The following is a 14,040-nucleotide window of genomic DNA, read 5'->3' on the forward strand; positions in this document are numbered from 1 at the left end:
AGTAATAGTATTAGTAATACATCTTCCCCCATGATTCATCACTCAAAAATCAGCATTACAAATATTTTGGAATTTCATCCATTTTTCTCCAAACAACAGCTTACGAGTTTTGAAAATAAACATCTTTTTGTGTTGAATAAGCAATTTTGGTATAAGATACATTAATTCAACAAAGCAAAAGCTTAAGCTTCCTATTTAGTGGGCTGGGCTTTATATAGTAGTGTTACTTACAGGTGTCTGGAGAGCTACAGGTTGCTGAAGAGCTATTTGAGGGGGATGCCTGGTATAAAGAGAACAGGGAGAAAGGGAGGAACAGACACGAAGGCTGATTGCCAGAGGGGGACATGCCCAGGTGCCATTCTCCGATTGTAGCAAAAGACACACAATTGATGGACGAATGCAGAACAAATAAAAACATTCACCCCCATTCAAGAGATCTGGGTTAAATCCATCATTCTTTTGCCATTTGCAAATCAGTCATGACCCTGTGCCTCATGGGAACAGTCCAGCCTGAACTGCCAAGCCAGGTTCTGCCTGGACCGAAAACAAGCATCCTGGGACCGGTTTGTAGGCTTAACAGCTTCCTGAGGTATTCAGGAATAGTTATATGGCTTGGCATACATTAGGTGCAGATATTACACAATAAACTGGAACCTGACAATAGTACTATAAATATAGATATTAGCTAGGGATTAGGCTATTCTATTAAGTGAACTAGGGATATCTAATGTAAAATGCTCTGGGTTTCTCAAATATATATTTTATTTTTATATAATGACTGCTGAGATGTATATGCTGGTAGTACATGATAAACAGGCTAGTATTGTAAAATACCAACAACTGTGCATGTCTGCTGTTTCTGGGAATAGGTGTGAAGTCCGTGCTTGTATAAATCCCCCTGGCGGTAAGAGATTTTCTGGCAGGTTTGCCTCACTCATAACATTCTGAATCTGGCTGAGCCTAACGTGCCTTAGAGAAGCGTGAGAGACACCTGTCAGTTTTCCTTTTCTCCAAAGAGATTGTGTAAGCCTTATCCCCTCAGGGTTTAGAAGGTCTAACATGTTGTGCCCTCCTAAATTAGGGGGGGGGGGAATCAGCATAAATTGGATGGCCTATTTCTATCCTCATTGCAAAAGGCTGTTATGTTTCAAACAGGTGCCCGATATAGGCTCATAGATACCATATAGACCTCCCCAGCATTGGCTGTGGGCACTGCAGAAGATCATCTGTGGTCAATTGACCTGATCTGTGAGGCGTTGCAGAGATCATCATCTGCGTTGGCAAGCAACAGTGATGTTGCGTCTTCCAGCTTGGACACACAAACATTTGGCTCTTCGTGTGCTGGGAAAAATGTGGCTTTTTTCAAAACAACCAACATTTAGAATTTTAAACAATAGACACTTTTTTCTGAACTGCATGGCTTTCAGGCATTCATATATACAATATATACAAACTTTTTTTAAGAGAGTTCTACAGCTTATACTAGAGTTTAAAAAATGTTTATGCATTTTTGTTTATTAAATTATCTGCGTATCTTAGAAATACATGTATTATTTTTCAAATTTCGTCCAGTTGGATGAGGACTGAGAGTTCCCCTGATATTACACTACATAACGGTTTTCAGTACTCACATTTTACCTAGTTACGGTAATGCCTAAATGACATGGGGTTTTCTCTGAAAACTAGCCTCCTTCATTATGAATGAGGATTCTTGGAATCACTTCAGGACTACCATCTCATGCATAATATCTATGTATAAGGGTCATTCCTTCCGTCATCCTAGTCCGACATGACACAGCAAGGTATTTCCACTGGGGTACCACATTGGGTATATAAACACCATATACTTGCTGAGGCAGGAGAGGAGAAAAGGACTTCCATGCTGACACACTGACGAGAGACGCTGAGGTTCCTGCACGCAGACACTCCAGCTCGCAGTGGTCTGACATTCCTTGCGGGTGTCCATCTCGAGACCAAGACGGTGTCCCACAGTCTCACACTTCAGATAATGGGGTTGACTCTATCCTAGAGGGATTCTTGGCGCCACACCTACATACATGCTAGCTACACTTAGGTACATCTAGTTATGGTTGTATCGTAGGAGTACACATTATTACTGTCATGTATTTTTATCCTTGCCTGAATTCATTGTTTTAGCACTCTAGTAGAAATCTACCATACCTTTACTCTAGTGGTGCTTATGATCATTTATATCTGCTTCTGTCTATTGGTTGTTTAAGCACACCTAGTGTACTCTAGAAGGACACTGGTTCAATAAATGCTTATTAAAAAAAGTACCCACCATTTATTCTGTGTATCTCTCTGAGACAAAGTGAGCATGAGTGACTGAGCGAAAAGGGCCGTACTGTTTCCACGATCCCTAATGGGACAGAGTTGTTCTATAGTTGTCAAGAACTATTCTTTCCTTGGTAAGAGAGGTTTCTAGTGGCACTGTGAGCTAACTTGTATACAGGCTAACATACCCGGTGGGGGTGTCTTGAATCAGTCTGGACACTAATCCTACAGTGTATGTTGTCTAAATGCGCCAATCCTTTATAGGTTTATAGGACCTACATTACAGGCCTGGATGGCAGTAGCAATTCTTGTTTTTTATGATGCACCAGCTGCACTTGAAGGTTATACCTACAAGTAGATCAAGGTAAATTTAGTTTAACAGCTTAAGCTAAATGAGGCCCCTTTGTGTTTATTTTAATTGTGTGCTTGAAACATTTATGAACATTATGTACATATGTTCTGCTGTAAGGATTTCCGAATATGTGAACAAAGGATGCGCTTCACAATCACTAGTGGTGGACCCGTCATTGGGGTTGCACTTAACTGATCGCACTGCCTGGTGGGTCCATGCATCACCTTTTATTATTTAGGTCTTCATTAATTCTACTGCTTGGGTGTAGGCCCAGCACCTGCTTGGCTTGTGTGCTGGCTATATTGAGAGAGAACTGCATGATTCAGGGTGAGCATTTTGTGCAACTGTGCATGCACAATATTGCTGCCTGCTCCCCATTCTTCATCAATGTTGATTCAAGTGAGTGAGTACCTCCTGACCTGGAGATTTAAGGAATCCGTGTGGGCTGATACCCCTTAATTCCTAATTGGGATAGAGGCTTATATACCCATATATTGTAACTCACTTTCCCTAATCCTGAGAAAATACTCATTTCATTTGGAGATTAATGAGGATTTGCCAATGTGAATCTCTGCCTTGCAGCTTCTTTGTGGTGTTTGCAATCAAATGCATTTTCAGAGTTAAGATATGAAAACGGTACCAAAGTAACCGAGATTTGAAGAAGGGTTGTCGTTCATTTTACAGTGCTGTGTTTGTGATCTGTTTGCGATTGGGAATGATGTTTGTTTGCAAATATTTCTTGAATCATTCCATCATTGCAATAGATGCACTAGTATTGTGGTCGGTTTTCTTGTTTTCAGAAGTGTCTGGTGTCACGCATTTAGTCATCACACATTGGTTTTAGGGATTATCACCAAAGGTTTTGTCACTAAACTGTGATGCATTACTGTTTTATTATGTATTTGCTTTATGTGCATTTTACTATTTAACCCCTCCCATGCTCATGACGGAGCCGCTCCGTCATGAGCATCGGCTGAGCTGTGCTCATGACGGAGCGGTTCCGTCATAGCCCTGCCGCCGCGCCTGCGCGGCGCTGATTTCGCGCCTGCGCAGCGCGTTCTATTGAGCGGGCGGGGCCATGACGGAACCGCTCCGTCACGAGCACAGCTCAACCGCGGCTCGTGACGGAGCGGCTCTGTCGCGAGCATGCGGCCGCCACTCGCCCTCCCTCTCCCCCTAGCGCTGCGGCGGAATTGCCGCCGCAGCGAAGGGGTTAATCACTATCTCTACTGTACCTATATTTCTATATTTTAAGACAAAAAAAATTAAGTATTGTGTTTATGCAAGCTCATAACCATGTCTAGACATTTACATATTATCTGCAACTGAGATAACTGTGCGTCCTGACCCTCATCTCAACCCTATGCCACCTCCTTTGAACTAAACCTCAACTGTTCGTCCACATCCAGAAAAAAGAGTCAATGGCACTTTCTTTTTTCGGTCAATTATATAGTGCTTCAAAGAATGTATCCTTCCAATTGTTGGAAGAAATATGACCATAGTTTCTTTTCTTGCTGAATCTATTTCTTTACATAGGCTTACGGGAGCTGGATGGATATCTGCCAGACGCAATTCAGTCACAGCTATTGTATGTCAAATGGAAAAGTTCCTAGTAAATTTGATAGATGCTCGTCTACTGCACAGCCTAATCTGCTTTTGCAAAGGGTCCAGAACACCTTTTCCTTTGAGTTTACATGAAGTAGGGCTGGCATTTCTTTGCATGCATGCATTATTAACTAACTTGGTGTTCATTTTAACAAGCGCCTCTGCATCAGAACAAACCTCGGATATTATTTTGCGCTGCCATTTATGAATCATTTGTGTTTTCTTAACCAGATCGGATCACTGGCCGATGGGTGGCAAGACGCTGGACTGGGCCTGGTCCAGGGCCGCTATGTAGCAGAAAGCCTCATGAACAGGAGCAGTGATACCAGTGAGGAGAAGGTTAACAGGTGAGCACGGTGATAAAAGCAAACCATTCTTCTCCCTGCATGGAAGGGTAGAGTACAAGACTTGCTTCTTTTCAGAATCTTCATCACATGCCTGCTGCTTACACAGACAGGCTTAGCAGTAGGGGATAATTGCCATAGCCATGGCAAACTTGACCATGCCTGTACTTGACTTGCCTGGGCGCTCATAGTAACAACCTAACTTCGCAGAATGTTGAGATGCCATTTAACAACTACAAGTGCAACAGCTAGAGGGCAAACTCTTCTTTTAGATGCACAAGCTGGCTCTGTAAACATGCTTTATTGTTCTGCTTGGGTAAATACTGTTTAATCCTGCAAGGTAGAGCACACGGAGTGTAGATCAGGGGGTTGTTCAACATCGTTTCAGGGCCTTCGTCTGTAGTTTCTTTTTACAGTCTGTCATTTAAGGGCAAGGATTACCCCTTTTCCTGCTTCGGGTCTTCATCTAAGGTGCTGTGCACGTACTTTAACAAAGAGCATAATAGCTAATAGTTCCATGCCTCTTGCATTCCTTAGCAAAATCTTCCCAAAGCAATGTGTATGTTTTGTTAATAAAAAAGCTGTACATCAAGTAGTGACAGGTGAAGCAGGTGAAGCGGGTGGAGTTTAAACCAAAGTCTTTTCTGATTGCAAAACGTATGCCTGACTCTATTGGGCACAATATTTCACAGCCCCTTGAGATGCTAGATGTTTAAACCAGCATGGTATCATGTTTTGTAAAACGTATAATTCAACTATACTAGTTATGACCTACCCAAAGACGAAAGCAGCAGAAACACACACACATGCAGACACAGAGACAGACACTCGCTCTCTCTCTCGCCTCTTAGCTTTCTCTGTTTCCACACGGTCACAGGTAATCAAAGAATGCAACACAGTGAAGCAGATTGGAAGGAACATGATCTGGTCCAAATTTTATATACGCAGTGACCTGTACCCTTTTTGTGTGGTGTAAATCCGTTCAGCAGTTTTTGAGAAATTAAGGTACAAAAATATTTGTATAAATGGACGGGTGGGTTGGAGGCATAAGTTCAGCAAGCTCACCTTCAAATAATAGAGCGTTCCGATTGGCTTAGGGGGCATTTTTCACTTGGCCCACTGCTCTCCCAAGTTGGCAGGGTATGCCCAGAAGTGGGTCCCTTGCTCACTCTGCCACTGGTTTCAAGCTAGCCTGGCTGATGACGGCTGATTAGCCAGAAACCGGTCCCATGATACTTGTTTCCGGTCCAGGGAAGACATGGCTTAGCAGTTTGGGCTGGACTGTTCCCATGAGGCACAGGGTCAGACTGATTTGCATATGGCCATGTCTGAACTGGGGTGGAGGAGTGAGCTAAAGAATTATGATGAATTGAACCCAGATCATTTGACTGGGGGTGAGTGTTTAATTTGCTCCAACGCTCCATCCATCATCCCCTTTGATATCGCTTTGTTCGCCCTAAGTTGGCAGGGCATGCCCAGCCGTAGGCCTCTTGCTCACTTTGCCACTGGATTCAAGCTAGCCTGGCTGATGACAGCTGATTAGCCAGAAAACGGTCCCAGGTTGCTTGTTTCCGGTCCAGGGAAGGCATGGCTTGGCAGTTCTGGCTGGACTGTTCCCATGAGGCACAGGGTCAGACTGATTTGCATATGGCCATGTCTGAACTGGGGTGGTTGAGTGAGCTAAAGAATGATGATGAATTAAACCCAGATCATTTGACTGGGGGTGAGTGTTTGATTTTCTCCAACGCTCCATCCATCATTACTTTGGTATCGCTTTGTTCTCCCATGGGAGTGAGCATTCTTATTGACTGGCCGCAACTTGAAAGAAAATGTTACAGCAGCCATTACGTGATGCTTGGGACTATGAGCCAGATGTACTAAGTGAATTTTCAGTCACAAACACCCCGATTAGCAGAATAGGGCAGTTTGTGAAGAAGCAAATGCTCTTTTACAGGTACCAATATATATTTGTGAATCGGTAGCGGTAACCTGTTACCGAATTGCAAATAGGGTTTGCAATTTGGTATTAGTAAGAAGCATGTTTAGGGTGTCCCTTCCTAAAACCGAATCGCAGTAGTATGTGTGAATGTTTTGTGACCAAAATGCAGTCACAAAACATTTGCAGTTGCCACCAACTCTGAGTTGGTGGGAAACCCCTTTGTAAATGCAAAGGGGTGCCCAAGAGACCCCATTCATGAATGTTGGTGAAAAAACTTTTTAAGAGCAGGCAGTGCTCCAACGGACCACTGCCTACTCTAGAAAAATGATAAGAAAACGTTCTATTTTTATTTTTTAAATGCATACCCTTTTCCTTCAAGGAAAACGGGCTGCATTTTTTAAAAGAAATTGCTTTTTTGAAGAAGCAATTAGAGACACATGCCATTCTCCCCATGCTGGTCTCGTCCCCAGGGACCCAATTCCCTGGGGCACGATAGTTCACAGTGTCCCAGGGAGACCACCACCTGGGCCATTGTAGTTCCCTGCCTGGGAAAGTGTGGGAAGGCCCTGCCCGAAATCTGCAGAAATACCCTGCCCGCACCCTTCAATGCAAGGCACACAACTTTGCTCTTGCCCAGCAGGAGAAGTATAAAAGGCTGCTGCTGTGCGGGCAGGAATAAAGAGAAAGTGCTAGCTCCTGCCACTACACAGTATGGTACTGGATGGAGAGCCGGCTGGGGTCTTGGGGGCTTTTTGTTTCCTCTGCGATTCCCAACAGTCACTCCAGTGTCGGTGACCAGAGTGGGTTCCAAGGCACCCACAAAAAAGTTTTAAAAGGTCGAATACAGCAAGGGAAGCCAGCTGAGGCTGTGGTGGCTCCCTCAACAGCACCAACTAAAAATAGAGGCGTGGGTGGGGTCCCTAGGCTGGGCAACTGGGCACCCACTTAATAAAAAATATGCCAGCTCCTGTCGGCACACATGTTTTGTGCCCGCTGGGGAGCCGCATGTGGTCTGCAGGGCTCTGGGGCTCCTCCCGCAGTCCCCAACTAATAATAACAATGTGGGTGTTCTGGGTGGGCACGAGACACCCAGAACAATTTTTCTTTTGTGGTAAAGTGAATAGTAAGTGAGCTGCTGGAGTTTTTATTCACTGCTCCATCAAGGAGCTCCCTGTAATGTCCTCCAAGGGCTATTTACATGTTTTCTTTTAACTTGGAGATGTCCCTAGAAAGGGCAGGGGAACAACCACGTATTTCTTTAATGTTGTTAGGGGTTGAAGGAGCACAGAAGCCCCAAGCCATGTTAAGAAACAAAAATAAGCCTCCTGGATCATTAAATCCATGACCCTAAGACAACTTACCATATTGTTTTTAACTCACTCCTAGCTGAAGGTCTATGCTCTTCAGCTGGAGTGCAATGCCCTCTTGAACTTGTTTTTATGATTGTAGTCTGTGGGATGAAAAATGCTAAAAAAAAGACTCAGAGGCATTTTTTAGCCCCGAAATGCAATCATAAAAACTATGCTGAAAGAAAGTCTCACATACATGGTGATATTTTTTGATTAAAGCTTCATTAAATATTTTTATTATAATCACTGTTAATAATCATTGCATTGTGTGAATTAATAAAATACACATTTGATTTAAAAATAATTGGATTGCTATGCTTAGCCCTTGAGAATGTCAATAGACCCACTTTTTATAATTTGGTGTTGTGATTCTCTGACAAACTCAAGAAGTCTACCTGGGGAGGTCAGGCCCTGCAAGACCAACCAAAGGCTGCGCATGCCAGAAGGATGTGTGCCCGCATGAGGTAGCAGGCATATACGGTGTTGAACTCGCAGGGGTGTTGGCGCAGGGCCTGGCTTCAGGACAGGCCCTGCGTCCACCCAACGCCAGGCACGGTTAAAGGTTGTGAGCGTTGTGGGCTTGCTGCAAGGGGTCTGACACAGGGCCTGGTTGTAGGCCAGGCCCTGTGATCAAGTCTACGCCGTACTCGGTTGAAGGCAATGCACTGCTTGAAGATGGCTTCATAATGGTAATAAAATATCACTTTACGTTAAAACAAGCTCTAGAAATTCCCAGAAAAAACATAGGTGAAAGTAAAGTTATAGTTAAGAGAGAATTTCAGTAACAACGTAACATCCTAAACAAAAAACACTAAAACTCACAAGTTATAGCTATTTCTCTTAAATATAGCGCATGCCATAAAGTAACACTAACTCGAGCCCTTGTCATGCACTGCTAATTACCTTACATATTACATCACTCATGACATGATCTTTGAAATCATTGATAGAGTGACTGCAAAATCTGAAATGACATAAATGATTATAAGACTGTGCATGTCTGGGTACAAGTTGTAGATGCTTTATGGCATGAGTTAGAGGAGCAGGGTTGGGTCTATCTTGGTGGATCTGGGTTTGTAATCCAATCCCAGATCATGGAAGGTTTTCCCTGTCTCTGTAGGTCTCTTAAGTCATTAAATCCAAGACTCCTGGAGAACTTGCCATATTTTTTGTACTTACTCTTAGCTGGAGCTCTATGCTCTTCATCTGAATAGCAAGGCCCTCTTATAGTTGTTTTATGGTTGCATTTTATGGCCTGAAAATATTAAAAGAAAGTCTCACAGACATGTTGTTGTTTTTTTTTTTAATCCAATAATAAAAAGTAAGTTAAGAGAAAAACTCACACACTGAAATGTTGATTATTTTTTCATTGAAACTTCATCAAACATTTCGATATTTAATAAATATTTTATTGTGTGAATTACATAAATATATGTTTGATTAAACATTTTGGTGATTTTTGGACAAAGATGTTAGAGTGTATTTATGTGCATTGATATACTCACCATTCAATAAAGCCAATAGGCCCACTTTTTATATTTTGGTGTTGTGACTCTTTGACAAAGTCAGTAAGTCTACCTGATTGTGGCCTGGACCTGCAGGACCAACCACATGCTGGGCATTTTCAAAGGACATGTGCTGCATGAGGTAGCTTGCTTGTAGGGGGTTGAGTGCAGGGCCAAGCTGCAGGAGAGGCCCGGAACCCAATCCCACGTTGTGAACAGTCAAAAGCATACGTGGCGTCGGGTTGCTTACCTGCAAGGAATTGGACATAATTTCTGGCTCCTGGCCAGGCCCTCTGACCAAACCCATTCTGCAAACATCCGAATGTGATGCTTGGTTTGGGTTTGGCATACGTACAGTAATAAAGTATTACTTTACATTAAAACAAACTCTAGAAATTCCCAAAATCAAAGGTGAAAGTGATTTCATGGTTAGGTGAACATTTCACTGGCAACTTAATGTTTTAAACAAAAAAGAAACAATGAAATTCACCAGTTGTTGTTATCTCTCTAGTAACTATAGCTTGTGCCCTTAGTAACTGTAACTCACGCCTTCTCTATGCACTGCTAATTACCCCACTTATTACATCATTCATTACATGATCTATGAAATCATTGATAGCAGAACTTCAACATGTGAATCATCTTGCACATTTTCAGTTAGTAACTTAATTGCTCACTCAAATTAATTGATTTACTGATATGTATAAAAAAAGTTATTGTGAAATCTAAAGCCTCCTCTTAGTAGTGGTGGGCCGAATTGGCGGATTTTCTGTGGAATCACGTGGAATTACATTAAAATTCTGCAAGATTCAACGGAATTCAGCTGCGGGGCAAAGTGGGCATATGGTGCTATTTTCATAGCGCAAAATGCACCCTCGTGTCCAAAAGTGGATGCAATGGTGCATTTTTCATTATAAAAATAGCACAGTCAAACATTCTGCTGCATATCACTCCGCGCCCACCCCTTACATACTTTACAGTGATTAAACCTTTTAATCACTGCATAGTATCAAGGGCACCAGCTTCTGGGATATGCAGTAGTTTTTAAAGTTTAGAAACCACTGCATATATCACTCGGTGGCCTTACAATACACTGCAGTGATTAAAAGTTAATTACAGCATAGTATTCAAGACCGCTGCAAAGTATGCAGTGATTTCTAAGGTTTAGAAATCACTGCATATATCACTGAGTGCCCTTACAATACTCTGCAGGGATTAAAAGTTAACTACTGCAGGGCATTCATGGGCACTGACAAGTATGCTGTGTTTTCTAACTTCTAGAAGTCACTGCATACTTTAAGTATGCAGACGGAGAGGCACAATTAATTCAATCGGTTAATTCCCTTGTTACAAGAGTAACACAGAATTACAAAAATTTCCACTCGTGTAAACTTAGTGGAAATGCATAAGGCAGAGGTTTTCAATCTGTGGGGCCCGACCCCAAGGTGGGACGTGGAGTCATGGAAATGGGAGCGCTCATTTCCCAGCCTCACTTCTGCCTGGAATCCAAAATGTTTGCTTTCGTTTTGGAAAAAGACAACCACTGCCGAAAAGTTAATTCCAATAGTTAAAATGCTGAAACTGGAGTGTCTTTCAGGGAATGTTCTGTGCTGTGAAACCGAAGCCTATCAGACAGCTAATCATGGTTTTCTGACAGGGTGCCTGCTTGACTGAAAGAAATGCAAATGTGCACTACAAGTTAATCTGCAAATGTAAAGGGTAACCTGCAAATGTAAAGGATGCTTGGGAGCTGGTCCTGGCTTTAATTGATTGTATCACTGGAAGATTTGTGATGACAAAATGTTATTCTTTTTGAATGTTAGTGCATAGAGTTAACAACTGAGGTGTGAAGTGTGTGCTGTTAATTTATTTTATTATTTATTTTGGCGTGTTATATAGCGCTAGCCAGACCCAAAGATATTGGAGCGCTTTACAACATTTGTTGAATAACAGTTGAGTATACAAAGAGTAGAATATACATACAGTGTTCAAAGATGGGTCATTACTCGGTATAAGTCATGTATCATTCGAATGCAGAATAGCAGTGGAGGTGATAATAGTCTGGGAGAGTAATGAGTGGGGTAAGAGTAAGATGATGTAGGGAGTTGGTCTTATCGTAGTGACTGGCTCCTCTGTTGATGTCGGATTGGTAAATTGTAGGACCTTTGTCATTTTGGAAGAGCTTGATTGAGGAAGAGCACTTTGAGCTGACATTTGAATTCTTTGACGGAAGTGAGGGTTAGTCCTGATATGTTTAGGGATGGCATTCCAAATTCTGGGTGCATTTCCAGAGAAAGATCGAGATAAGGTCTTTTGTTTACAGGTTTTCAGGGGGATGAGTAGCATATTGTTGGTGCCCTTGAGATTTCTTGTCTGTCCCGCTTTGTAAATGTATTTACATTACTATCCCTGAGGAGGTTTAGAATGGCCAGTTATGTAAAAGAAAATGCATTATATACAGTCTGGCTATTACTAAAATCTATATTTTTGAAACAGTATTTTATCATAAAACCTTTTGTGCATTTTGTAGTAGTTTACTTATCCTGTGTGTAATGCAAGGATTAAATAGTCACTTACATATTCACAGTGCTTTCTGTCTGAGGGTGTGACTTCGCAGCACTACAAATACACAAATCACTGCTCTCCACTGCACCAACCAAGAGTTCATTCTGTGGCTCTCTTGTTACACACAGATCGTTTCAGTGCATTAATTAATAGAGGTTTCATAATGTATATAGTTAATTTCGAACTGTGTAGCAAGTTTTTGTTAGTTATTTGTATATGTTTCATTTACGCTTCTCTTTATTTTATATGTACCTACCTGACGGTAAAAGCCCTAAAAACGTACACATTATTTTGATTTTAGCCACACCTTTGACCCTGCCCCCACACTCAGACTCTCACGGCCCTCCAGCCTCTCGAAATATGACTGAAGACAACAGCAGCAAACTAATATAAGCAGGGGTCAGTTTTTGCTAAAATAAAAGCATCTGTTCTCATAATGTTAAATATAAAAACCTATGTAGAAATACGGTATGAAAGATTAAGGGACCACTTGTTCCCATGGAATTAAAGAAAGCATCCTACTTGGACCATACAGTTCATCATTAATGATTGTAAATGGTATGTTTGATTTAGTATGGTTCTCCTTGGATGCCCGAGCCCCAAAGTTGCAACCCATGCATTACAGCCATTATACCCAGGTCCACTGGAATTATGGGAATGTGCGGCTGGGGCAATTTTTGCATAATTATTGATTTGCTGCATTTGCCACATAATCCATCATCTACCGCATAATCTGCTGATTTTAACTCACATTTGTTTTGTTTTTGGCTCAACCAGTTCAAAAGTTACTAAAAAGCAGCAACACGTGTTGTCGCGCATTAGAAGGCCCTTAGCAAAACTGGACTAGTACCCTTTTTTAATTATTGCCATATTTGGGTGTTAAACTGGCACTACTGAGATGCAACCACTTGACCGTTTCTCTTGAAAAAAACTTGGCACAACCGTCACATTATTTCGGGAAGGTGTTATCATCCAACTAAGTTTTGTCAAATGATATTTTGTTTGTGAAAAATAAAGTACCATTTTGTATTTTTGAGTAATTCCTTTCGGAGACTTTTTGTTTGAACTGTGTGGCAAGCCTCTGACACTGAAGCAGTCATTCACAAACCTTTGGTTTGCTAAACACTGTCTAGTATTATTTCCCCACTGTAAAAATGATTAGCTGTGGCAATTGGGGATGTTAATGTTGGTTGATGGTTGTCGATGATGAGGAGTGTATTAATGTAAACATGTTTTCCATGTATTCATACAACTACTGAAAAGGAAAAGATGCCAAATCGGTGTTAGTTTTACTCGTAGCATAGGTGCACCATTTCTGGTCATTGATGCTGTCCACTAAACATCAACTACAGTAAAAGTGTTTGTACTATGCACTAATGGATTGCTCCAATAACGAGTTTGATTCTTTTCAGCACTTCTTAAAAGTTTTCACCATTTGGAATTTTTAGTCCACTAAAAACATCGAATTGTTTAGGTTCTTGGTTCATTCAATTGGTATGTTGTTTTTTAATCGTATGATATTTTCCTTTATAACCTTCTCAAGGAGAGTTCACAGATGTCTCCTGTAGTGTTATTGATGACCCTGTCCATTGGAAGTGATTTTAATTCAGTGGCACCAGGACTATAATAATCAGGCATATTTGTTGTATTCCTTATTGATTACTTGCGTATCGCCTGTACTTGAAAGATTATATACGGCAATTATATTCATTCTGTATTACATACAGAGTTATGGATGGGTAACAGTGAATTCCGAGGGTGTTTTCCACTCTGGGGTTCTGAGTGACATGACATAGACATTGAGAACAACGTTCAAGTTGTTTCTTACGTCACTCAAAACACTGAGGCAAAAACATCCCGTAATTCACTTTATGATCATCTATAATTTTATGTTAAATATCCCTCCCAAAATCATCTGCTCCTGCTTCCAACTGCTTCGCATGGGCAGCGAAATAATGGGAGAGCTACACATAACATGTCCTCTCTCCCAGTCCCAAATTAAAACAAAGCACATGGCCTCCTGCCAACTACACCCACTCCTCTCTGAGACTTTCTATCCCTCTATTCCAGAAGCTGAGATCCCAGC

At 41.7% G+C, this 14,040-nt stretch overlaps 1 protein-coding gene across 1 annotated transcript in view; it reads left to right on the forward strand.

The window, feature by feature from the left end:
* STRC (stereocilin) overlaps positions 1-14,040 on the forward strand; it is a 446,062-nt gene that overhangs the window by 154,644 nt on the left and 277,378 nt on the right. Inside the window, exon 9 of the mRNA XM_086957009.1 lies at positions 4,484-4,599. Within this exon, the coding sequence (XP_086813135.1) occupies positions 4,484-4,599 (116 nt within the window). The remainder of the gene's footprint in view (positions 1-4,483; positions 4,600-14,040) is intronic.

This window comes from Lissotriton vulgaris, chromosome 2_1, assembly GCF_964263255.1.
Source record: "Lissotriton vulgaris chromosome 2_1, aLisVul1.2, whole genome shotgun sequence".
Lineage (NCBI taxonomy): Eukaryota > Metazoa > Chordata > Amphibia > Caudata > Salamandridae > Lissotriton > Lissotriton vulgaris.